The following is a 24,008-nucleotide window of genomic DNA, read 5'->3' on the forward strand; positions in this document are numbered from 1 at the left end:
ATGGATCTCTTATTCCCAAAACCTAGGACACTATGGTACACGAAGATGTGCTCCAAATGTAAAATAAATGTGAGTATGACTGTGTGGTTACAATTAATACAGTTGTTGTAGTCACTTTCTGTAATAATTTCTTTCTTCAGAAACTCTCCTGAAAATCGATGTTGTTAGGTAGATATTTTGTACCTTATTCTGTGATAATCAGCAAATATTTTAACTGTAGCATGATATTTATGTGTCACAAAATAGGTCTGAAAATAAAGCCTCAACACTCACAGTTGGATAGCGAGGCACGACAGAGAGGCATCACACGGCATCAGGAGCAGACTCAGACTGTGGTGCAGAATAATAAAATAGGATTAGAATATTTGTTTCATTTAGATACCAGTGATCGGCAACAGCTTGTGACATTCTCCTTCATGACATTACATTTGACTCTTATCACTGACTAATGGCATTTTTACAGTAATATTTTTGTGAATGTAACTTATTTGTGCCGTATTAGGTGAGCTCCTTCTATCTGATTTTTTTTTTGTTTCTTTTTTTTGTTCAGTAACTGCCAGGTGATGTGCTTTGAATGTAATGTTGCCATATCTTCAATACAATCTGCAGTTTCATCTTTGAAGTACGTCTGCCTTATTTGTGCTGAATCTCAATGCGTGATGATGCATGGATCGCCTTCACATCAGGTATAAACCGAAGATATTACATTCGCGAGGAGGAATCCGTCTCCTCTCGATTACCCCCTTTAAAACCTTTAATAAGTGATCCAGAAAAGAGCTGTTCTGCTTAGTAGTCAAAGGGCTCATAACTCAACATCCTCCCTCTGTCTCTCAGTAGTCCCACTGATTAGAGCAGCCCCCTGCTCCCTCTGTCTTCCCAGGCTCCCTATTCCTTTAGTCATTTTGTAAATGGGAGGGGTGCGTGGGGGAGATAGATACATTCCAGTTTAATATTTTACCGTGACTCAGACCAGGGGAGAGGGAGTGTGGGAGGGACAAGCATAAGTAACACAAAACAACAGAGGATATCCACAGTGGACGAGTAACACAAGAATGACATCAGGTTTAAGGAAATTCTCAACAAAAAAAACAGTAGAAACAAAGTATTTATATTAATTTACCATGAACGCACTTAGATTAAAAGTGCAATACGCAGCATGTCAGCTGTTCTTCACACATATACTACACAGAGTCCTTTCTGGCTTACAGTTTTGCAAGATTTATCTCCTATATCTTAAGAAATGGGTCCCATATTGGGGACAGGAGACACTGAACGAGCTCTGTTTCCACTCCTCGGCATCCGTCCGGATATCATGAAGGCTGAGGCACCGGGTTCACAGCTGGGAAAAGAGGAAATTTATTGATATGTTCAGCATTAACATCACAATAACAGATTTAACAAGTATTAGCTGCATTTCAGTTTTAATACTTATTAATTTATTTTTATCAGTGTCTTTATGTCAATGTACTCAAGATGCCCAGGTAATTTGTCCATTGACCGTAATGCAAGAATTAACCCTTGCATGGCCACAGTATTTCAGCATGCACAATAGTGGTGGGAAAATAAATGAATAAGGCTGTATATCACAATACTTTCTCTTGTGATACATTATTGATACACCAAATATTGATATTTGAGTTTTCAACTTGAGCTGTACACACACACATTTGTATTTGTTCCCTGCCTTTAGGTATGTTAACAGAAACCGGTCTGCCATGTTCATGTTGCAGTCACTGTGCATATTAAAAACACAGAAAAACACGACTGATTCCTGCTTACTGGAAAACTATTTTGCCTTTTCCAGGCTTCTTCTTTAATTTTATATATTGTGATGTATCATAATGAATTATCTTACAATATGTCAAATATCACCTGTATTATGACACCATTGTTATCATGGGTAAAATGTTGTGATAGTATTGAATCACCATTTTCTCAGTAATTGACACTCCTAATGCACAAGGCATGCAGTGGAGTGAAAATTAAACTTGCAGCTTACTGAAGGAATAAAGGGAAGCAAAGATGGTAATCAGTGACATGCAGCTCTAAATGAACTTGAACTTGAGACAAATTAAAGGAAAACCCAACAACTGTCTTGTAAGGAGTTGAAACGCCACCAGAACAGCTTCAGTGCCTCTTGGTATATATTCTACAATTCTCTGGACTTCTACTCCCATTGATGTTCAGCTGGGTTGTTTGAGATCTGGTGACTGTGAAGGCCATAGCATATTATTTACAGCATTTTCATCCTCATCAAACCATTTAGTGAGCCCTTGTGCCTCGTGGACGGAGGCACTGTCGTCCTGGGAGAGACCACTCCCGTCTGGATAGAAATGTGTCATCCTAGGATAAAGGTCATCACTCACTGAGAATAACTTTATACTGATTTGCAGTGAGTTTTCCACACCATGCCAGCAGACTCTGTTCTCTTGGTGTACACGCACATGCACTTGCCAACTTGTCCGAAACATGGTGATAGATGAGTCATCTGACCACATCACTTATTTCCACATCTCTATCGACCAGCGGCTCTATTTTTTGCACCGTTGATCTCTCAAATGGTTGTCTGTCTTTTCTAATGAGGGCTTTATGCTCTGCAGCCTTGCTATAACATCCCTCATGATGTGCAGTATCTTTTGGAAGAATGGTGCTCCATCCCTGCAGTAGAGCTCCAGAGACTTGGAGAATCTCTGCCGAGGTGAACTGAAGCTGATCTGGTGACTCTATTAATTATTAAGACATTTCATGGTGGTTTTTTTTTTTTTTTTTTGTCACCTGTCTGTGTATAATCTGCACATGATGCGCCTTTGTGTCTTTTGTTATCTAATCATGTCAGTTCACAGGTGTTTATTTGGTACTTTGAGACAGCTATGGTCAGTTCAGCTGATGACTCACCCGCTTCGCTGAGATCCACCGTCTCCGCACAGCCAAGAAAGCGAGCAACATGTGGTGAGCAGGAGGCAGGTGAGGCCTGGTTTTCTTTGAGACAACGCTCAAACTCCACAAACTCCTTGGAGCAGCCCGACCGGATCCTCTGGATCACCGGGCTGTAATCAGATTCAGAGACAGACAGAGGTGTGCTTTGCAATGCTTTCAGGGAAGATAACATGTAAGAGAGTGTCATTATCATATGGGAGCGAATACACAGTTATTTGAATGCCTTACTGTGAAGACGTGCAGTGTGCAACCTTCATCTTCAGCTCATGACACTGATGTTGCCATGTTGATGGGTTGGCGGCCACACATGAACCATACGCCTCCATCTCTTTGTGGCAATATTTTGCCGTTATTTCCATAGCAGCCTGCCTGAAGGGTGACAGACAGATAGATATGAGTTAATCAGTCAAATCAATTGCCTTTTAAATACTATTATGGCTTACTCCCCCAGTGCAGTATAGTCTTGTTAAGGATACACACATGAATCAAACACACAGTTACAGACTATCTATTCCACTAGGCAATCTAAACTACGAGAGCGAAAGTAAATGCGGCCTTGAAATCAATAATACACATTTCTTACATTTTGCTCTGGTCGGTAACTAAAGGTTTGATGCAACTGGAGACTGAGAGTTGATGAACCAAGGTTAAAGAGCCACCGTTTCCCCATGCGGAGCCATGTCTGTGTGGTCTATTACCGTGTACACCCTGTTACCACGCGATAGGAGGAAAATAATGACTGTGTGAACTCATTATACAATTTTATTGGCTCAGTGACACGTCAGTCTCACCCTTTGGCGTTTCTTAAAGGGATAGTTGATCGGAATATTAATGTTACCAAACAAAGGCATTATTTAGTTTGGCAAAGAGGCGGCTTTATACGCATGTGGTACATTGTTCACATAATAAATATGTTTTTTTACAGTATCTTAAAAGTGATGCCGACTTCGCATGTGTTGCAGAAGACTACGACAGCATAGAGGACGCTGCGTCGCTTTGCGTGGTTACGTATGCGGAAACAGCGGTGGCAGAACAGGAGCGATTCAGAAAACGGACTCGAAGGCTGGACTGGACGCCGCTCCGTGTGTAGAGTAGCATCTGTTTTACCGGCCATAACACAAAGGGGGCTGGTGGAGGATAGAGGGGGCCCGGGAAGTGGAGAACGTACAATGAACGACGCGAAGAAAGAGGGGAATATGGCTGCAGACGGGATTCGTGGGCCGGGTGAGCTGCAAATGGCCCCCTCTATGAACCACAACCAGCATGACAACGGCACCGGCGATGAGTTGGTGAGCTCGGTGACGCTGTACAGGCGAAGGCCCCGGCTACTACACGGCACCGTCCTCCCGTTTCTGGCTGTTCTCTACCCCGGCTGGCTGTACGTGTGGTTAGGGGTGTACGGAGCCTCGGAGTATCCAGAGGCAGGCCTACTGGCGCTGGCTGCCATCGGGATTGCGCACGTCCTTACAGCGCTTTCTGGTTATTGGTCCGTGCACGCGCACTGTTGGCTCACTTGCTCCAAGGTAAATAATAACAACAACAATAATAATAATAATAATAAAAAGATCATTCGTTATTGTTATTAAAGGGAAATTCCTGTTTTGCGTGCCCTCCAGCCCCACATGGAGGTCAGAGGTCAGGGGCGGTTACAGTAGAGCATCCCTGAAGCTTTAAAGTTAAAGTCAATATTTATGATTGCCCAATATCACACAGTATGTCTCATTAGTGTACTGAGCAGAGACATTTCAGCAAATATGTTTGCCAAACTTCCTGCTGCATCCAAGCACATGAACAGACAAACTTTTACCACAGGTGTGAAACAGCAACGACTTTTCTCACATATTTCACATATTTCACTTTTCTCACTTCAGCCTCAAATGCAACATTGTGCTCCAAGTTTTTTTTATTAAAGAAATTACTCAGGTTGTTGCTGACATGATTGTTGGGCTAATTTTTATTCACCGTACTCAAAACATCTGGAAAATTGACCACACAGCGACTGCTTGTTTGTGTAGGTCCCATTCCATATCTAAGGAAACAACCCGGTGAGTGTGTGTGTGAATGTGTCATGTTTATTTGTACACACAGGAACCAGACCCACGCAAGGCCACGCTGGCAAAGGTCATACCCACCCCGAACAATGGCTCCGCTGAACTTGTGACACTTCAGAGGGACCAGGTCAGTTCACTTTCTCCCGCCAGCTTCTAGGTTATTTTGTAAATTGTCTTAATTGTTAATTATCTGCCTGGATAGCTTGATACTATAGTTAACTGATTGTCCCATTCGTTTGAACTCCAGCTCCTCGGTCAATGGTATGACTGGCACTTGTAGCTATTTACTGCTTGGCCTGGCCTGGTTTCAATGCAGACAACCTGTAATGTAGCTCTAATTTTTCTTTTCTCATTTGTGCTCAGATTTGTCTAAAGGGAATATCATCGTGGAGACTTTCTCCTGCTACATAGCATTCACAGCCAGCAGGATTACCTTCTGTTTCTTTCTCTTTCATTCTCTCTTTCTATTTTTCTGTTTCTTTCTGTTTCTTTCTAGTTTTCTGTTTACAACAGTGATTCTTTTAGGGATTTGAATTATAAAAATTGGGCTCAGTGGAGTGAAACTGAACAAAATCCTCATCTTTTATATTCCTTATTCTCTGTCTTAGCACCACTATTTAAAATAAATTTCCTTACCTTCTATTATTTTCAATGACAGGACGAGGATGGTGAGGGGATCCTGTCCTTCGAGTTTCAGAAGATCCGCTACATCTTTGACAGCAAAGAGAAGAAGTGTTTCCTTCCAGTGGCGTTTCCCATCAGTAACCCGATGGGCTATTTTCAATCCTGGCGCGGCTACCAGGAGGAGGCCGACCTCAGAGCCGCAGAGAAGCGCTACGGCACCAACCGCGCTGAGATGGTGGTGCCAGATTTCCTTGAGCTCTTTAAAGAGAGGGCCACTGCTCCCTTCTTTGTGTTCCAGGTGTGTGTGCATGCTTTGGTTTTAGAATACACTAATTCTGTAATCCTTGTTTTTGTTGATTGACTATTTACATATCTTGCTGTTGACCCAGTTATAGTTTCTGACTGTGTCATGTCACGTTATGGATTTTCTGCCACCTGTCAGGTGTTCTGCGTGGGGCTGTGGTGCCTGGATGAATACTGGTACTACAGTGTTTTCACACTCTTCATGCTGGTGGCATTTGAGGCCTCACTGGTCCAGCAGCAAATGAGAAATATGTCTGAAATCCGCCGCATGGGGAACAAGCCCTACATGATCCAGGTATGGTTCACCAAATTTGGAGTTTATTACACTACAATCAAGCAAATTGTCCCTATGCATATCTGAATGACGGGGTGCTGGGAGAACTGCAGAAATTTGAAAATAAAATACGCACTCCCGAAAGCACCATCTGCACTATAACATTTTATTTATGCAATGTTTTGGTGTGTTGACCTTCCTCAGGCATGTCTGATATTTCAGAGTTTAATACACTGTTGGGATTATTATTCTGTTCGCTGCAAAACCTTTTTTCTCAGCAGAACATTTTCCATATCTTTACAGCATCCTGAGTTGTATATGTGTGTGTGTGTGTTTCTGTGTGTGTGTGTGTGTGTGCATGTTTTTCTGTCAGGTATATCGTAACAGGAAGTGGAGACCTGTGTCAAGTGATGAACTTGTCCCTGGTGACATCATCTCTGTAGGTGAGGATGGCATGTGGGACGTCATATCATTTAGGAAGACTGACAGTGTTGCAATGTGTTGTCCCAAATCTGTATTTGCTGCCTCTCAGGACGTTCACCCCAGGAGAACTTGGTACCGTGTGATGTTCTGCTACTTCGGGGCCGTTGCATCGTGGATGAGGCCATGTTGACTGGAGAGTCTGTGCCCCAGATGAAGGTTAAACACAGATAATATACACAATAACATAAAGAACTGAGGGCTCAGACTTTAGATGATGCCTCTCATTAAATGGGCAGAGTTATTGTGAGGTTTTGTAATAATCCTTGACATTATGGCATGTCTAGGAACCAATCGAAGACCTGGACCCAGAGCGAATCCTGGACCTGCAGACAGACTCCCGTCTCCATGTCATCTCTGGGGGGACCAAAGTGGTCCAGCACAGCCCTCCTCTAAAGGCCAGTGCTGGACTCAAACGTCAGTGATCACCCCTCTTCTCATTAACCTGTGAATAATTGACATCAGTCCACTGTTGATGCCATAGTATTGGATCAACATTTTCGATAACTGATTTGATGCCACAGCAGAAGCAAAAATCCCTTTCAACACACTTTTCTTTATTTAAAAACTTTGTGTAAACATTAACAAGCAAACCAAAACTAAGTTATGGGTGTTAACATTGCCCTGTGGAAAACCCAAGTAGAAAACAAAGCACCCCAACAGAATACTAGTCTCAAATTAAAGGAGTTGTGTGACATATCATGCTATCAAAACAAATACAATGATATGATGATGTGCTTTAATTTTGATTTACAGTCCTGTAAGAATTACTGCAACTTAAAAGGCAGAATGAGTAGGAGTTTCCCAAAAAACAGTGTATTGACTCAAGCAAAAATAATCACTTATGACTCACTTGAAGTGTGTATTGGTGTGTGTATCTGCAGAATCCCTGCCCTCTGCCTGGATTTTCTTGTTTTGCTCAGCTCGGGACTCTCCTTGGCATCAGCCCTTGGGCAGTGGGTGTGTAGCTCCCAGCCAATAACAGCGCCCTGTGCCAGTTCAGTAGCACAACATCTAATAGGAAGACATGAAATTCGCGGATGTAGACTGCAGAAAAAAGGAAAGTATAGCAAGGTATAACGTCAAATGGACAAAGAGAGTGAGGATGAAGAGCAACAACCTGTTGATTCGTTTTCTATTGGACAGATAGGTGCTGGCGGGCCAAATTTTTTTTCCTAGGACGACATTACATATTGTCCCTGTCCTAGAAAATGAAAACTTGCTGCCGGTCATCAGCTTAGCTAGGGAGGAGGGGCCACCTTTGAATGTTGTCTTTTACAAACCGCAGCCGACAAATCCTAGTCATTCTGCCTTTTAAACACTCAGACTAAGGCTACACTAGAATAACACACCAAGTTACAGAGCGAGTGATCAAGGTGCGCCATTACTGCCATACTACAAATACTACTATTGGTATTGTTTTCAAAAGTTTGGTATTGACTTGGTACCTCAGGATCAATTCTTGTGATATTTCCAGTGTTGTTTATCTCCCATCTCTTCCAAAGAACATGCAGGCTCATTAATCTTCTCCTTTTTGTGCAGCTGTAGACAATGGCTGCGTGGCCTACGTACTGAGAACAGGATTCTACACCTCTCAGGTGAGGAGAAGCGGATTCGTATTTTGCTTGCATGGATTTTTTTTATTATCATTCTGAAATCCCACCGTTACACACAAAAAGACAGCTTTCCTTATATGAGTACTTAATGGTGCTAATACATGGGTGTAAACTGTGCTCTCCTCCAGGGTAAACTGCTGCGGACCATCCTCTTTGGTGTGAAGAGAGTGACGGCAAACAATTTGGAGACCTTTATCTTCATCCTTTTCCTCCTCGTGTTTGCCATCGCTGCAGCTGGCTATGTGTGGGTAGAAGGTGAGGGATAAGGAATTGACTCACTTAAGGTGCTTTTCCATCACATGGTATTGACTCTACACAGCTCAATTTTATTTGCTTTTTTTTTTTTTTTTTTTGGTTTTCTATTGGGCAAAAGTTTGGGAAACTTTGTCATGAAGGGTTATCTGCTGTGGAAAATGAAGAATAGTAACTGGTACCAAGAGTGAGTAGAGCCAATACCATGTAATGGAAAAACGCCGGAAGGTGGAGTTTTCATTCAAGGCAAAGTCATAGTGAATGTGTTACTTAACAGCCAGGGGTGACAGCAGAGCGACGTTTGTTAATTAATACCTTTTTGCTTTGCGTGACTCTCCCAGGGACCAAGGATGTGAGCAGGAACCGCTACAAGCTGTTTCTGGAGTGCACCCTGATCCTCACCTCAGTGGTTCCTCCAGAGCTTCCCATAGAACTCTCTCTGGCCGTGAATACCTCCCTCATCGCTCTGGCCAAACTTTGTAAGTCCGTGTGTCCTTTGTACACACGCAGCATATATATTGAAATATCTGTCCTTTGTCTTTGGTTAGAATAAATGTAACAGCAATGATTCATTGACTTACATGACACTTCTTTTCTGTGTTTTTTTTTTTCCCCTCCTCTTCCCCAGATGTATTCTGCACCGAGCCTTTCAGGATACCATTTGCAGGGAAAGTGGAGGTGTGCTGTTTTGACAAAACGGGAACCCTGACCAGTGACAGTCTGGTGGTACGAGGAGTAGCAGGCCTTAGGTACACTCTGCCAGATATTTGCATTGTTCTATGCAGAACGTGTTGTACATGTGAGGCACATCATGCTACTGTGTCAGACGGCAGCCATACGCCCCAGCACAGCAAGCTACCCCAAGTTAGGGTTTTCTTGCTTTTGCACTGTGTGAGTTGATATCCGGTGACTCATATCTGCTTTTGCGACAGAGAAGGGAAGGAGGTGATGCCAGTGTCTGAGATCCCAGTGGAGACCCATCGGGTGGTCGCCACCTGCCACTCACTAGTCACTCTGGATGATGGACAGCTGGTTGGAGATCCACTGGAGAAGGCCATGCTGACTGCCGCTGACTGGAGCCTCACTAAAGGTACATGCAAGACAGCGGCAAGTGTGTGAAATGTGTGTGCAAAAGTGAGGGAAGTTGTGTTGCACGTGTAACACAGTTGGCAAGAGTTTAGTGGTATGACTTTTTCAGAGAACTGTATGCATTTATATTTCTTTAAAGTCTTTTCCTGTCAAATAGTGGTTGATTAATCAGCTACATCATACAGCCCTTAACAAATAAGTCTGTTTTTTTTTTCACTGACTGTGACCCAGATGAGAAAGTATTTCCACGTGGCATCAAAACCCAGGGACTAAAGATCCACCAGCGCTTCCACTTTGCCAGCGCTCTAAAGAGGATGTCGGTCCTGGCCTCCTATGAGAAACTGGGCTCCACTGAGCTCTGCTACATCTCCACTGTCAAAGGAGCCCCAGAGACTCTAAGGGGAATGGTACTTATACATGCCATTCTTTTATAAAAATACAGAACCAGACTTTTAGCTTGATTGCTGTTATAACCCTACTGTGATTATAGTTTTCACAGTGTCCGGCGAGCTATGATGAGGTCCACAGGGAAATGTCCCGGGAAGGAGCCAGAGTGCTCGCCTTGGGCTACAAAGAGATAGGACACCTCAGCCATCAGCAGGTTCATATTTAATTTTACTATTTAATACTGACCTCGGAAGCAGTTCTTTAAGGATTATACTGATGCTATTTTGACTTTTGTCATCAATCGTATCTGTCCTAACCCCAATACAAATGACGTTTCTGTAAGTGTGTACAGAATATCCTTTGGAAGCCTAGAGATAAAGGGTAAATTACCCCATCCACTCCCTTTCATGTGGAAAAAACGCTCTATTATACGTGAAAGTTCCATCTTGTCTTGCCGGCATCTGTTTTCACTAAAATTACCGGATATCCATTAAAATTTGTGTGTTTGAAAGGAACTTACTTTTTTCCTGGTGCATTCAGACTGTGCTCATCAGCTCTCTTCAGTTTTATTGTGAGTGACTGACAGCTCAGAGGGCAGAACCCAAGTATACTGGAGGTCAACAATTGGCTGAAAGTTGCACCACGGAACAAGGAAACATGTTCCTGGTATTTAAACTAGAAAAAGGGTAGAACTTGATATTCAGCCTGGTATACGCCTAAACTAAGCAGCTAGCTCCAGCGAGGCCCCTGACATCTCACTGGAGCCCTGAGGAATTAACAACCCAAACAGACCCAAAAACAGTTTTTGATCAATGACACATAACCAAATAAAATGCAATTAGATATGTGTACCGAGATTCAAGTTTCACAAAGCAGTTTTTCACAATTTTTTAGCATGAATTCGGTTGTTAGCCTTGACCTCTATCAAAGTATATTCTGTACGTACTTATGGAACCAATTTGTGACGGACAGATATGATCACAACTACTGACAGGTCAAAATAGGAGCGGTATTGTCCTTTAAGTAATTATGAATATTATAGTCTGATGAGATGAGATTTGATGAGAGACTGAAGCTGGATCTTTTTTGGGCTGCGTAGGTCCGGGAGATGAGTCGAGACGCTCTGGAGTGTGATTTGCATTTTGCTGGGTTCATGGTTGTTTCCTGCCCCCTCAAGAGCGACAGCAAGGCCGTCATCAGAGAGATCCAAGAAGCATCACATCACGTAAATGAGCTATTTTAATTCACGATGGTGCGCGCATTCAAACACACCCAGTCCGTGTTTTAAATGTGTAAATCCACTCGTTCTCTGCTATCAGGTGGTGATGATCACGGGTGACAACCCCCTAACGGCGTGCCATGTAGCCAAAGAGCTGCACTTCATCCAGAAAGAACACACACTTATACTGCAGCCAGGCCCCAAACAGGGTAAGACAAGCTATCACCATCACAGTTCTATGTATCTCACAAACCAGTTATACATTGGCTGATGGTAGAGGATAATATCTACACTAAGAAATATAGCCAAAGGGCACTGCAGTTCTTGTAGTGATGTATTTATCTATTTTGGTCAAGAAAGACTTTTCTGTCACTGATCGAATGTTGTTGTGTTTTCCAGGTGAGTGGCAGTGGGAGTCCATAGATGGCACTGTGTGTATACCGCTTCCCCCTCCCTCAGTTTCCTCGTTTGTCCGTCAGTTTGACCTGTGTGTAACAGGGGAGGGGCTCACCAGACTGAGCTATGACCCCCGACTACTCCACACACTCCTGCCTCACGTACGAGTGTTTGCCCGGGTTAGCCCAAAACAGAAGGTGGGTCGTAAAGCATAAGAAGTCCACTTTGTTGTTTGGTGTTGTATTGCCATGGATAACTGGTCAAAAGTAAAGGATGTGAAGTAATGACAATGTATTTTCAGTGCATGCACAGTGGAGTTTGATAAGATAAAACTGGCTTTTAACAATCTAAAACAACAATGTTAAAAATCAAATTTTGGTGTCAGGCCCACGAAATGGAAGATCCAGGGCTTCTCCTTAGACTCACCGTTTTGCACCAATATACAGCAGTCATACAGCATCGCAAAAGTGTCACAGATAGCATTTTGTTTTCCGTTGACAGTGGCCTCACAAGACCAGAATGGAAGAAATCAGCCAAAAGAAATGATGCATTTTTAGTAACGGGCATGACTCGCTTTTTCTGAACCAGAAAAAGTCTTGTTCTGCCATTGCTGTTTCTCCCTCCGTGTATAACCCATAGCTGAATGTAACAAGTATGCAGCCATTCTCTGGGGGTACCTACCAGTTTTAGACAGAAATCCAGGAATTTGCTTGGATTTAAAACCCTAAGATTATTGATAGATAACCAGATAACCAAGTCGCTTCCTCTTTTTTCCTGGGAAGCATTTCCTCAGATACACCTACCAAATTAATGGATTAGTTACATCAGACTGCTGTCCTATGATCCCCTGTCCTGTGATCACATCCTTATTTACACCGAGCTTGAACCATATTATTGTGTATTATGTGTGAGCTAAACATATTGTGTGTCTGGTTGTGACATGTTTTGTTCTGCATGCATCAAAGTCCCTGATCAAAAACAATTTTCTCCCATGGGAAACAATGAAGGAACCTAGAGCCTTGATTTTGCCAGTAATTTTATGTTTTTGCTGTCACTTTATTTGTGCCGTTATATTATGCCGACTCCCCACAGACTCATTCAGACCAAAGGCAATCCCTGTTTCAAAAAAACAAAACAAGACAAATCAGGATTTCTGTTTGGTTTGGGATGCACTGATCGTGACATATTGGTGTTTGTTTAACATTGTAAGAGTGTTTGAGGGTGGAATTTTCCTCTAAGGCTTCTTGGAAAATGGAAAATCTTTAATGATGGTTGTCTGTTGTGTTTCAGGAGTTTGTGATCACGAGTTTAAAGGGGCTGGGTTATGTGACTTTGATGTGTGGTGACGGTACAAACGATGTCGGAGCGCTCAAACACGCCCACATAGGTGAGATGTAACAAACACTGCGTAAGGTCACCAACACTGCAAGCCCGCGTCTCTGTTTGAGATACCGACAGCGTTAAGTGATGACAGTTTTCCCTTTCCTCCCCACAGGTGTCGCTCTGCTGGCCAACGCCCCTGAGCGCATGCCCGAGAAAAAGAAAAGGGGGCGAGAGAAGGAGACGTCGACAGCAGAGTCCAGACCTTTACCACCTGTCACAAGTTCAGGAAGCAAACTGAGCTCCAGGGCAGCGAGGCAGAGGGTGATGGCCCAGAGGGAAGAGCAGCTTGCAGCACAGAAGGTGTGTGTGCATGTGTGTTTTTTGAGTGACTGAAAGTGTTGGTGTTGCTTTGTTGATCCTTCAGGCGATGGTTTACCCAATTCAGTCAGTTTCTACTCACCTCCATGTCAGCTGAAATTTAACAGGGCCATCTTGTTACAGCACCATAACAACCATAGAATATCCTTTTTTTCCCCAGCAGCTCTAGCAGCATAATCCAAGTTTTTTTTTTTTTTTTTTTTTTTTTACAGCCAAATGTTGGCATTGTGCTCCAGAAAGCCCAGCACTAACCTCAATGTCAGCTGTATTTTTGAGCACACACACCACAGCACTTGGTTTTTGGGTGAACTATTCCTTTAAAATTAGCCAACAGCATGCACTCTTGATTACTTTTCTGTGTTGTACCCGTGAGTGGAGATCAGAGTTGTGCTGTGCTGTGCAACATAAACTTGAGGGATTTTTGTGTTGCAGGAGAGGATCAGTCAAGTTTTACGGGAGCTTGAAGAGGATCAGATACAAGTAGTGAAACTGGGAGATGCCTCCATTGCGGCTCCATTCACCTCAAAACTCTCCTCCATACAATGCAGTGAGTAAAACACATTTCATAGTGGCTTGTCTGTCAGTTCAATGTGATTTTTTTTTTTTTTAACCATGACAAATTTGCAAAAAAAAAACAAAACATCAACCGCTCCCGACTTCTGAAGCTGTGTCCTTCATCTCCTTCCACAGTCTGCCATGTAATAAAACAGGGCCGCTGCACACTGGTGACAACACTCCAGATGTTTAAGATCCTCGCTCTGAACGCCCTGGTGCTGGCCTACAGCCAGTCTGTGCTCTACCTCGAGGGAGTCAAGTTCAGTGATTTCCAGGCTACCCTGCAGGGCCTCCTGCTGGCTGGCTGCTTCCTCTTCATCTCTAGGTCAAAGGTGAGAAAATTAGTCACATTAATTGAGAGTGCACACAGTGAGGCTCAAGTTGTAGTCATTGTCTATTTTCTTCTACCAGAAAATAAAAATATATATAACATCAAAAAATATTCATATAATAAAAGTGCTTCACTGCTCACCCCCAAAATATACCAGAATATGTCTTAGTTGCAGAATTCGAAATTTATTTTGTAGGACTCGCAATGTTTGGGAAATGTAATTTTAGGAAGATCTTCCAAAAATTAATAGGCTAAAATGTAGTGTTTTTGAAATTGTGGTTATGTGATGAGCAGTGGTCAAAATGTCTGCATCATCCAAGGTGGTAGTAGTAGTAGTATTGTTTGGAATTGTTCTTGTACGCTGCTGGATCTGGGTACAAATTTCCTTCTTATGTGTTACGTGTAAGACTGACAATAAAAGAAACCTCAACCTGAAATGAACGTGTTTTTCTTTTTCCTCCCCTGTCTGCACAGCCACTAAAAACCTTGTCTCGGGAGCGGCCATTGCCAAACATCTTCAATCTTTACACGGTCTTGACTGTGCTGCTGCAGTTTGCGGTTCACTTCTGCAGTCTGGTATACCTTTACAAAGGGGCGCAGAGCAGAAGTCCTCCCAGGTGAATGATACACACACACACACACACACACACACACACACACATGCAAAGAAAGTGGAACAAGGTTGATAGCACTATTTTACAAAGTTTGACCTCTCATTCGTTTGTCCTCTGTCTTGCAGAGTGGAGCAATTTGTCGATCTGTATAAAGAGTTTGAACCCAGTCTCATCAACAGCACTGTGTACATAATGTCCATGGCCATGCAGATGGCCACCTTCGCCATTAACTACAAGGTACTCATTGTTGCCACAGATATTTGATGCATGTATAGTCGATGCAGTGTAATAGACTCACCACACTCCCTGTCACGTCTGATAGGGTCACCCGTTCATGGAGTCTCTCAGTGAGAATCGTCCACTGCTATGGAGCATTGCCCTGTCAGGCTTAGCCATTGTGGGACTTCTAACTGGTTCCTCACCAGAATTCAACGAGCAGTTTGCCCTTGTAGATATCCCGACCGAGGTGAGCTGGAATAGTCTGCCTTTTTGCTATTATTTTACTATGTATTTTATTTATTGTACTTCTCTAATAGCTTGCATTCATGGTGTAACCTGCGTTAATTTGTGGCCTGTCTTGCTCCTTGCAGTTCAAACTGATCATCGCCCAGGTTCTCGTGGTGGACTTTGTCGCCGCTCTGCTGGTGGACCGTGTCTTGCAGTTCCTGCTGGGCAAAGGAACTCTCAGGCTGCCTTCTTGATCTCATGCCAACAGCAACCGCTGCCCTTAGCAACCAAACTGTAAAGGGAGAGAAAACTTTCGAGGAGGAGATATAAAGCTGTTGTGACACGCACAAGACAGCTGAGACAGTCATGGCGCGCAGTACTGCACATTCCCATGTGTACCCCCCCTTATTCATCCCTCTGCTCTGCCCCTCACTCACCAGCTCTGTTAGCATTTCTTCGTCAGCTTTCTTTCCATTTATTTTTTTATGATTCATTTTTTTTTTTTGGTGGTTTTCTTTTACCCTGTCTAGCCTGCTTTATCTCCTCCTCCCCCTCTTTCAGAAGGCCAAGAAGACAGCAGTATTGTGTGGAGAGCCGAGACTGTGTGCCAGCCAATGTGAAACAGGACACACAACAGGGGCATTCTCCGAGAGAATTGCAAAGTATATGGATTTTTTTGATTTCTCTCCTTGATTTTGTAAAAAGTGAAAAATCTCTTACAGACTTATAAAAAGACTTACAGATACAAATTATGGAGTTTGTCCAGTGTTTTTTCATGTGCACAGATGAAAAAAAAAAGTGTCTGTAAATGGAAAGCATATGAGGCTGTGCGAGTATGTCTAGCAAATGGAGACGAACAGTTACAGTCCATGAAATGGGTTTGTGAGGAAATGGCTAATTGATGAGGACACATGAGTACACTGTGACAGTACAAAGGGAAAGGAGTTTATTTAACTCCTGATATCCATCTCATATGGATCACGGGACAAATGTAACTGGCCAAGAATAAATGTGCCATCTGGTAGCTTTTGAACTTTGTGTTTACTTATTAACAACTGATGTTAACTTCCAAACATGTTGTTCTCAGGAGGCTTTTGGCTCTTTATCTTTCATATGAATTTACAGTGGAGTTATGTTTGATGACCAATGAAGTCACAGCAGCTCTGAAAAAATGCCTCTGTCACATGGGCTTACCCTCTCAAAGAAAAATGTTCATTGAGGGAATGGCACTCATTAAAAAAATATCTTAAATGGTACAAAGAACTCAAAAACTAGACAGATGTTTTAAAATCCAAATTGACAAATGGGCCAAGTGTGCCTTTCACTCAATAATTTCATTTTATTTATTTATTTGAGATGATTTGTCACAAATTCTTCAATGAAATGCAAAGTTTGTGGGGGGCAAAGCAAAGATTCAGGGTGTCCAGAAGCGATTTATCTACCCTATATAATTTATCAAGCCCCCCTTAAACCTTTTAAAAAGATTGCATATCAGCATCATAGTATACAAGAAATTTGGCTCCAGTTTGCTGTTGGCAAGTGTTAGGACTGCAAATTTGGCTTTAGTTTAATAAATAAAAATGGAAGTGAATGCCAACTTCCCCGAGACAAAAATACAAGCACGGAAAATTTCTCATTGTTTTTAAAGGAGGCTTTGGTTACTAATCAGTAGGCTTCCAAAAGAATGGCGTTTTTCCAAAGGACAGTTGCACGAATTGATTTATGAATTGGGTATATTTTGGCCTATTATTAACTATAAATGTTTATATAGTCATAAATAGTTTGGGTATTGACATTTGAGTTTGGTCGCATTTGTAGAAATCACTAATACAATGATAACATTCTTCCAAAAAAAATTGTTTTAAAAGAACAAATAACAAATCTCACAACAAATTGAGCCTATTTTTTCCTTTTTCGTTGACATTGCAATTATGAAAACACAGCCTGCAGAGATTAAGTAGGAATCCATTAATAAAACGGTTATGCTACTTGGGATGTGGATGCAACAGCAACTAAATTTTCATGATGTTTATGCAAACATGCATTTAAGTACTTCTAACTTGGAAAACCATAATTTCCACTAAGACCAATATGGAGGGCTATTTATAGCCTAGTAAACAAAATTCAGATTTTTCTCATCACTTGGCCTAAATATGTTTTGTGGGGGAATAAACAATATAATAACGATGATGATGATAACTTACATCTGTTACCACAATTGATGTTTGGTTTATGGCTTCAACTAATTTTAACGCTTTAATTTTTATACTACCTTCTCTGATATGTGTATGGGTTTGTCACTCCCCACTATGTGTTGCCATGCTGAACCTCCGTAATAAGTGGAGTTAATTCAGGTGAGATTTTGCTATATGAAATTGGATACATTGAGATGGAAACCCATATCCCCTCTAAAAAAAATCTCTAGGGACTTAAATGCACCTTCCTCAGATATTTGTAGATTTTTCCTCTATTGTCCAGAGACCAGTCGTCTGAATAAATGTTGAAACCAACTTAATTTCTCCCCAACTTGGAAAAACAGCAGGATCTGATTCCTCCAGTGCCAAACGCCACCTCTCTTCAGAAACACAGTCTAAGGAGTAACAATTTAAGCCACTTTCTGTGTCAGGCTGGGGGGAAATTTCTGTATAATGTGCAGAATTGTGTAGAGCAGCAGGCTGTCAGACCCAAGGCCCATGCAGTCAAACTACATTTCCTAGTGGTCACAGCCTGCCCTGGATGAGCATGGCCAGTGATCCAAAGATGATTTTTTGGTAAGTCAGTAGCCACTGAACTGCTTCTTCTTCATCTTCTTCTATTTTTAAATATATTTAGCCTACTGAGCCTTTTAAATAAAGAGCATTAATTACTACCCCATGAAACTAAATACTAATATTGTAGTTTTTAATGTAACTAGTTTTTTTTTTTTGTTTGTTTGTTTGTTTGTTTTGTTTTTTCTAGACAGAGTTATACCCGCACTGTATCTGATGAGTTACTTCAGCTCAAACCATGTGTGTAAACCAATTGCCTTAACCTATTTAGGTTAAGTAATTAAAATCATTAAAGCTTTAAGTATTCTTAACTGCTGGTGGTGCCTGCATCTGCTGTGTAGTGGTGATGACAAAGACTACCATACCCATAATGCCTTGCAGGACAGTCAGGGAAATAAGTATTCTTTGTCATGCTGTGGTAAAATGTTATTCATGTATATTTTGACTTTCATCTGTTGAATTGTATAAAATAGTAATAATGTCATATCCTCCTGGATTCTACACTACTACTACTGCTACTACTACACTACTACCACTCCTACTACTATTACTACTGCTACTACTACTACTACTACTACTACTACTACTACTACTACTACTACTACTACTAATAATAATAATAATAATAATAATAACAATGATAATGATTTATGCCCGGCCTTAGATCCCTCTAAGACGATTAGCCTAAGTCAAATAAAATATAATCACGAGAGGTGATTGTGACTTTATGGCTCTTGATCATTTTTTACATCTGTAGTATAATATTCCTCGATCATAGCAACAAAGCTACAATATCTTACACCTTTTTATGATCTTTACCATGTCCAATTTTGTTTGTCTTATAATAAAACTACATTTCCCAGCATCCTTAGCTCAGTAAAGGGTAGCTTGTTGGGCGCGCGCTGCAAGGGGGACAGTATTTGAAAAAAATGGCGGATATACAGAGAAAAGCAGGACAAGACGGGTTTGTATCGAGTTTGTTTAGAGGTGTCAGTCGAAAAGCTGCGTAACTTAGTTGTATTGTTGTCCGAAAACAAAGTAAAGAAGAAATACGGTGGTGAAATATCCGCGTTCAAAGCAAATTATGTTTATTGTCTGCAGGATAAAGGTAGTGCTGTCAGCTAATGTTAACTGTCGCTAGCCAGCTGTAACGTTAATCCAAATTTAAAGCAGCTGCGTAATAAAACACTGAATAACGTGTCGAAACCCTCTTAAAGTGTTTCCATTACCAGTGTTTTCTCTCTGTCATTAGGGGCTGCGTGTCTGGTGTCGGTGCTGATAACCAAAGTGAGGTAAGAAATAAGATTATCCACTGGCCAGGTAACTCAGTGTTAAGTTATATTACACTTCAATGAGTGGATGAATACATATAAAAATAAATATCCGCTTTTGGTGGCAACTAGTAATGCTTTTAAAGTAGTCGAGGATTTAAAAAAAGAAAGAAAGAAAGAAAGAAAACAAAACAACAGCTGCCTATATCCGTCGGGGTCTTCTAAAGATCAACAACAAAACAAAAATGACAATACAATACAGTACAGCACTTGAGGCTAGCTTGCTTATCTGTCCACTTCATGACCAAGTGAAGTGGACAAGTCCAGTACTTTTATTACATTCATTTTTATTCATTCTCTCTCTTCGTTGTGTTTTCATTATTATCATTTTATGTTTTCGTTACTGTCATTGTGTGAAGCACTTTATGATCTTTGTCTCTGGTGCTGTGTAATTAAACTTGTTGCCTGGTGTATATCAAGGTCAACGTAGTGGAGCAGACATCCAAAAGAGCTTCCTCCAGAGACCCCAGCCCAGCTCCCAAATCACTAAAATCACTTCGCATCGACCCGCAACCAGCCACCACGCAGATTCCAGAGGCAGGAGTGGAACACATGGAGACGGACAGAAAGGAGGTGCAGGGAGAAAACCTGGGGGGACATGACGCAACTGAGGGTCTCTCTGTCAGCTGCAGTGCACGGAGAAAATCCTGGAGGAGGACCACCAGAGGCCGAAGATCTCTCCCTGCTCTCCCCAACCCATATCAGAGTCAGTCGTCTCTCTTCATTTTAGTCAGTACTTAACCCTCCTATTATGTTTGGGGTCACTTTGACCCCATTCAGTGTTTAATGTCTCTAAATAAATGATTATCATCATTTTTTTTGCTTCATATTTAATGAGTTTTCCTAATTTAATGGGTACTACCAGGTAAACATGAAATTCACATGATGATATGTTTTCAATGTCTTGTAAACATTTTGTATGCACCGGTTATAAATAACAAAAATCTGTACTTAAAAATAATATAAAGCCATTAAAACACCAAAAAGATATTTCTTTCCAATTTTAGGTAAATCAGTGAGATTTTACAGTGATTTGCATATTTTTCCATAGTCACATAATAGGAATACTGGATGTATAAGTGAGGGTGGGGGTCGAGGGGTTATGTTTTATTTTAAAGGGCTATTTAAATAGTCAACAAAGAAACATTAAGTACCTGACACATAAACTTTGGAAACAATTTTAATTATAATAATTTTGTGGAGGTTTAAACTGCTGGGGTCAAATTGACCTCAAACATAAAATATGTTAGTAGATTTGAACATAACAGGAAGGTTAATACAATGAGAGCATTTGTTTTCTGTCATGTCAATGCTTTCTGTGTTTCTCGTAGCCCTGTGCCGGAGCATAAGCACATCCTTGCCACAGCAAGAGAGGCTGGAGAAACTGATGGAGGCTTCAATGAGGGTGAGTTTGTTGGGGTCACATGGATCGTACTTATTTCAATGTTATGAACTGATGATGAAAAAACAAATGTGTGGGTCACCATACTTTACACTTTTCACCACCTCACTGCTATTGGCTATTCTTCATGAAGGCAGCCTATTTTCCATAAGCTTTTCACATAGCAGAACACATTTTGAAATAGAGCAAGTAAAAAAAAAAACATTGACTGTTTAACAAGGTTTCATATGAATTGAAAAAGCAAAGCGATATTAAGTGTAATTTTAAAATCAAAACCACTGCTACATGAAGTGTCTGTTTTGTTTTGTTCAAGTAAAGCTACTCTGGAAAGTGATTCTGAGCCAATGCTGGGAACTTTAAAAAATAAGCCTACAAATTTGTTTACTTTTAAATTACCGTAATAATTATACTTAAAAGACATTATATTCATTCACTGAATGCTGAGCTGTGGAGTCTAGTCTGTTTGGTAGGAATTAAGTTCATAAAGGGCTTCATCTAGTCCAGAGATCTTTAATAGCTATCAGCTGAATTAGACTACAAGGGCACACATGGAGCTTGTTAATTTCAGTCATGCTCAAAGTTCAGATGGATTTATCTCTCCATTCTCCCCTTTTCTCTCTAGTTGGCAATAGAGCGAACTCAAAATTCGATGCAGGCAACACCAAATGCCTCACTGGAGTCATTTCAAAAACAAGGTTGGTGCTTGTCCTACTTACATTTGATAGGCTTGCATCTATTACAATGTTCATACAGTTTGTCTTCCAAACTGCATCTTTGCCTTTGGAGGTTTAAATAATTTCAACTTCCTCTTCCTTATCTTAGTTGAGCACATGCAGAAAGAATGGTGCTGTGTGGCCAAAAGCTTAAGCAGTGAACCACCTTGTCAGCAACTCCCTGCTAGTACAACTAGGTAATACACTTGTTTTTTATGCACTGCAGTGGTTATCCTGATTGTTTTTTTTTTTCCCCCTCTAAATTGCCCTTCACTGTATTTGTTTTTCTGACTGTTTGGATTTCATTCTAGTGACCCTGCAGTGCAGAAAGCCATGGAGAAGACCCAGAAAGCCATCCAGAGGCATGTTTCCTCTTTTTTTTTCCACTATTATTCTCTGTTTGTATATGATTTTGTTGTCATGCATGTAGTTGTCACACAAACCAAACACTTGAATTTATTCAAACAAACAAACCCGGAGCAACGTACCACATGTGCGCTGCTTTTCTGTTTTTTCCTATTTCGTGTTGCAGGCTCCAGGCTGAGTGTGACTCTTGGGAGGCGCTGTTGAACAAACATCGGCGTAAAGCGGAGGAATTGGCAAGGTGAGCATCGTGGGACACAGCACTGCTACTTTTCTGTATTTTCTTTCTTTTCTTTTCTTTTCTTTTCTTTTTTTTTTTTTTTAAGTGTACCAATAATGTATTCTGTGTTTATCACAGGAATGTGGAGGAGGGTCATGGGAGCAGTGTAACACTAGACCCCTCCTCTCTGTCACAGTCATCACAGTACCAACTCATACAGAGTAAACCAGACTACCGCGGCCTGCTCTCCAGACAGAAGCCTATACTGCACGTTATGGAGTTGGTTGTAAGTTGAAAATATAGATAATATTTGAATGGGGGAAGTTGGGAAATCAGTGGAAATGTAGCTTTTTTTTTTCAGACCTGAAAAAGATTGAGATCATATGAAGTACTAGAGCAGGTTTTTGAATATTTTTGTTTAATTGCAATGACCTGTACTCAAGATATTCTGTAGGAAAACTCCACATCTGTTATATATATTTTTTTTTATTCTTTTCTCTAGATGGACACACAGTGTAACATGGTCAAGGAGCTGCTGTCCATCCAGAAGCAGTCACAGTTATTTGTGAAAGAGACCAGTGGCAGATTGGGTATGGAATTCTCTCTTTCATCGTTCATTATGGAAGTATTTCATGATTTTTCTTAATGATCTAGCACCATAATGCACCGTTATTTCTCATCAGCGTCAGAGGCAGGACTCCAGGATCTTTCACCAGACCTCATCAGGAATCTAGTGGCACTGCCTTTATCCTCTGCAACTTCATAGTTCCTCTGGCTGGATGCAGACAAGACCGGTCAAGCTCCCAATTGGACCAGGTTCTTCATGACATATGAACCTCAGTGTCGTCTCATCCAGAGATATAAATGTTATTCTGTCTTTTACTCTTCTATAAAATATGTATACATATTATTTCATGATTTTAGCTGTTTTCTTGGGTGTCTTGTTTCATTGTACAAAGTTAATGGCAATTTTATTTTTTCCATGAAATCCCAAGGGTTCCCACATGACCTGGAAATTTATGGACTAGTTTCCCAGTTCTGGAAAATAACTGGAAAATTCAAAAACTTGTAAAATGTCCTTGACCTAGTCATGAGATCTGTCATGACCTAGTCATGAGTTTAACACATTTGTGTGTTGTTAGCTTGCTTTTAGCATGTGCTTTTTTTTGTAGTTCAGTTAAACATGTACAATGCAGAAACATGTTGACAGCTTGTTATTTGAGACATCACTTTTGAACTATTTGGTGACTTTGTCGAATTTTAATGATTCTATAAGACCACCTGTGTGTGAGCAGCAGCTAACATGAATATAAATGACTGAATATGTTCTTGAAAAATCCTGGACAATGATTTCCTTGAAACAGTGGGAACTCTGAATACCCGTTGCAGGTAATGCTTGGTTGGTCCTGCAGGTGGCAGTGCTACTCTTTTTCAAACTAGCATATCAGTGGCTGTCTTGGAGGATTTGTAAATTATGCTTTAATTAACTGAATGTTCATCCATAAAACTTTTTGTCTTTTTTTTTTTTTTTTTAAGATCAGTTGTCCAGTTATGGAAAATAAAGGATTTGATATGATGTCTTAGGAAATATTCAGGTACAAGCTTCAACTTTATTGTCCTTAGTTAGGGAAATTACTTTGTGACAAGGCAACATCATTAAAAACAGTTAACAATTAACAGTAAGTAGACACGGTTACTATAAATAAAGTAGAAAGTACAAAATACAATTAGCAAAACACAATTAGACTTAGCATTTGCTTTTGTCCTACAAAACCAGGTTGCTGTTGTCTCAAAAGTTGCCATTAACTAATATTAACTAATACTGCTTGCAAACTGCAATAATAGAGGACATTTCAAATCCTGTATCTTTTGCAGTTGGAACAATCATTTGTAAATTCCTTAAAAAGTAGGGAAGCCCTGTTTGTACAGGTAGTG

At 41.0% G+C, this 24,008-nt stretch overlaps 3 protein-coding genes across 4 annotated transcripts; 2 read left to right on the forward strand and 1 right to left on the reverse strand.

The window, feature by feature from the left end:
* Window positions 1–448: 448 nt before the first annotated feature.
* Window positions 449–3,661, reverse strand: chchd5 (coiled-coil-helix-coiled-coil-helix domain containing 5). The gene is made up of 4 exons (XM_030057470.1): window positions 3,521–3,661; window positions 3,166–3,306; window positions 2,896–3,047; window positions 449–1,339 (listed from the first exon to the last, which is right to left on the reverse strand). Coding segments are annotated over exons 1-4 (324 nt in total). The 5' UTR covers window positions 3,523–3,661; the 3' UTR covers window positions 449–1,310.
* Window positions 3,662–3,942: 281 nt separating this feature from the next.
* atp13a1 (ATPase 13A1) lies at window positions 3,943–16,309 on the forward strand. Its single transcript, XM_030057426.1, has 25 exons — window positions 3,943–4,460; window positions 5,026–5,115; window positions 5,647–5,910; window positions 6,055–6,210; window positions 6,563–6,632; window positions 6,722–6,828; window positions 6,957–7,086; window positions 8,212–8,267; window positions 8,414–8,540; window positions 8,879–9,016; window positions 9,166–9,286; window positions 9,470–9,627; window positions 9,858–10,033; window positions 10,117–10,227; window positions 11,113–11,238; window positions 11,333–11,441; window positions 11,632–11,825; window positions 12,919–13,015; window positions 13,124–13,311; window positions 13,762–13,876; window positions 14,020–14,216; window positions 14,690–14,832; window positions 14,955–15,066; window positions 15,152–15,295; window positions 15,420–16,309. The coding sequence occupies exons 1-25, from the start codon at window positions 3,948–3,950 to the stop codon at window positions 15,528–15,530; spliced, it is 3,753 nt and encodes a 1,250-aa protein (XP_029913286.1). The 5' UTR covers window positions 3,943–3,947; the 3' UTR covers window positions 15,531–16,309.
* Window positions 16,310–18,913: 2,604 nt separating this feature from the next.
* On the forward strand, window positions 18,914–23,649 carry dsn1 (DSN1 component of MIS12 kinetochore complex). Of its 2 annotated transcripts, none has more exons than XM_030057461.1 (11): window positions 18,914–19,008; window positions 19,297–19,336; window positions 19,796–20,081; window positions 20,707–20,780; window positions 21,400–21,472; window positions 21,600–21,687; window positions 21,802–21,852; window positions 22,023–22,094; window positions 22,212–22,359; window positions 22,576–22,663; window positions 22,757–23,649. In XM_030057461.1, the coding sequence occupies exons 1-11, from the start codon at window positions 18,974–18,976 to the stop codon at window positions 22,837–22,839; spliced, it is 1,038 nt and encodes a 345-aa protein (XP_029913321.1). In that variant the 5' UTR covers window positions 18,914–18,973; the 3' UTR covers window positions 22,840–23,649. The 2 variants fall into 2 exon arrangements, with proteins under 2 accessions (XP_029913321.1, XP_029913322.1); XM_030057462.1 differs by lacking the exon at window positions 18,914–19,008 and adding an exon at window positions 19,023–19,152.
* The last annotated feature ends 359 nt before the right edge of the window (window positions 23,650–24,008 follow it).

The sequence above is a fragment of the Myripristis murdjan genome, chromosome 8, assembly GCF_902150065.1.
Source record: "Myripristis murdjan chromosome 8, fMyrMur1.1, whole genome shotgun sequence".
In the NCBI taxonomy this organism is placed as follows: Eukaryota; Metazoa; Chordata; class Actinopteri; order Holocentriformes; family Holocentridae; genus Myripristis; species Myripristis murdjan.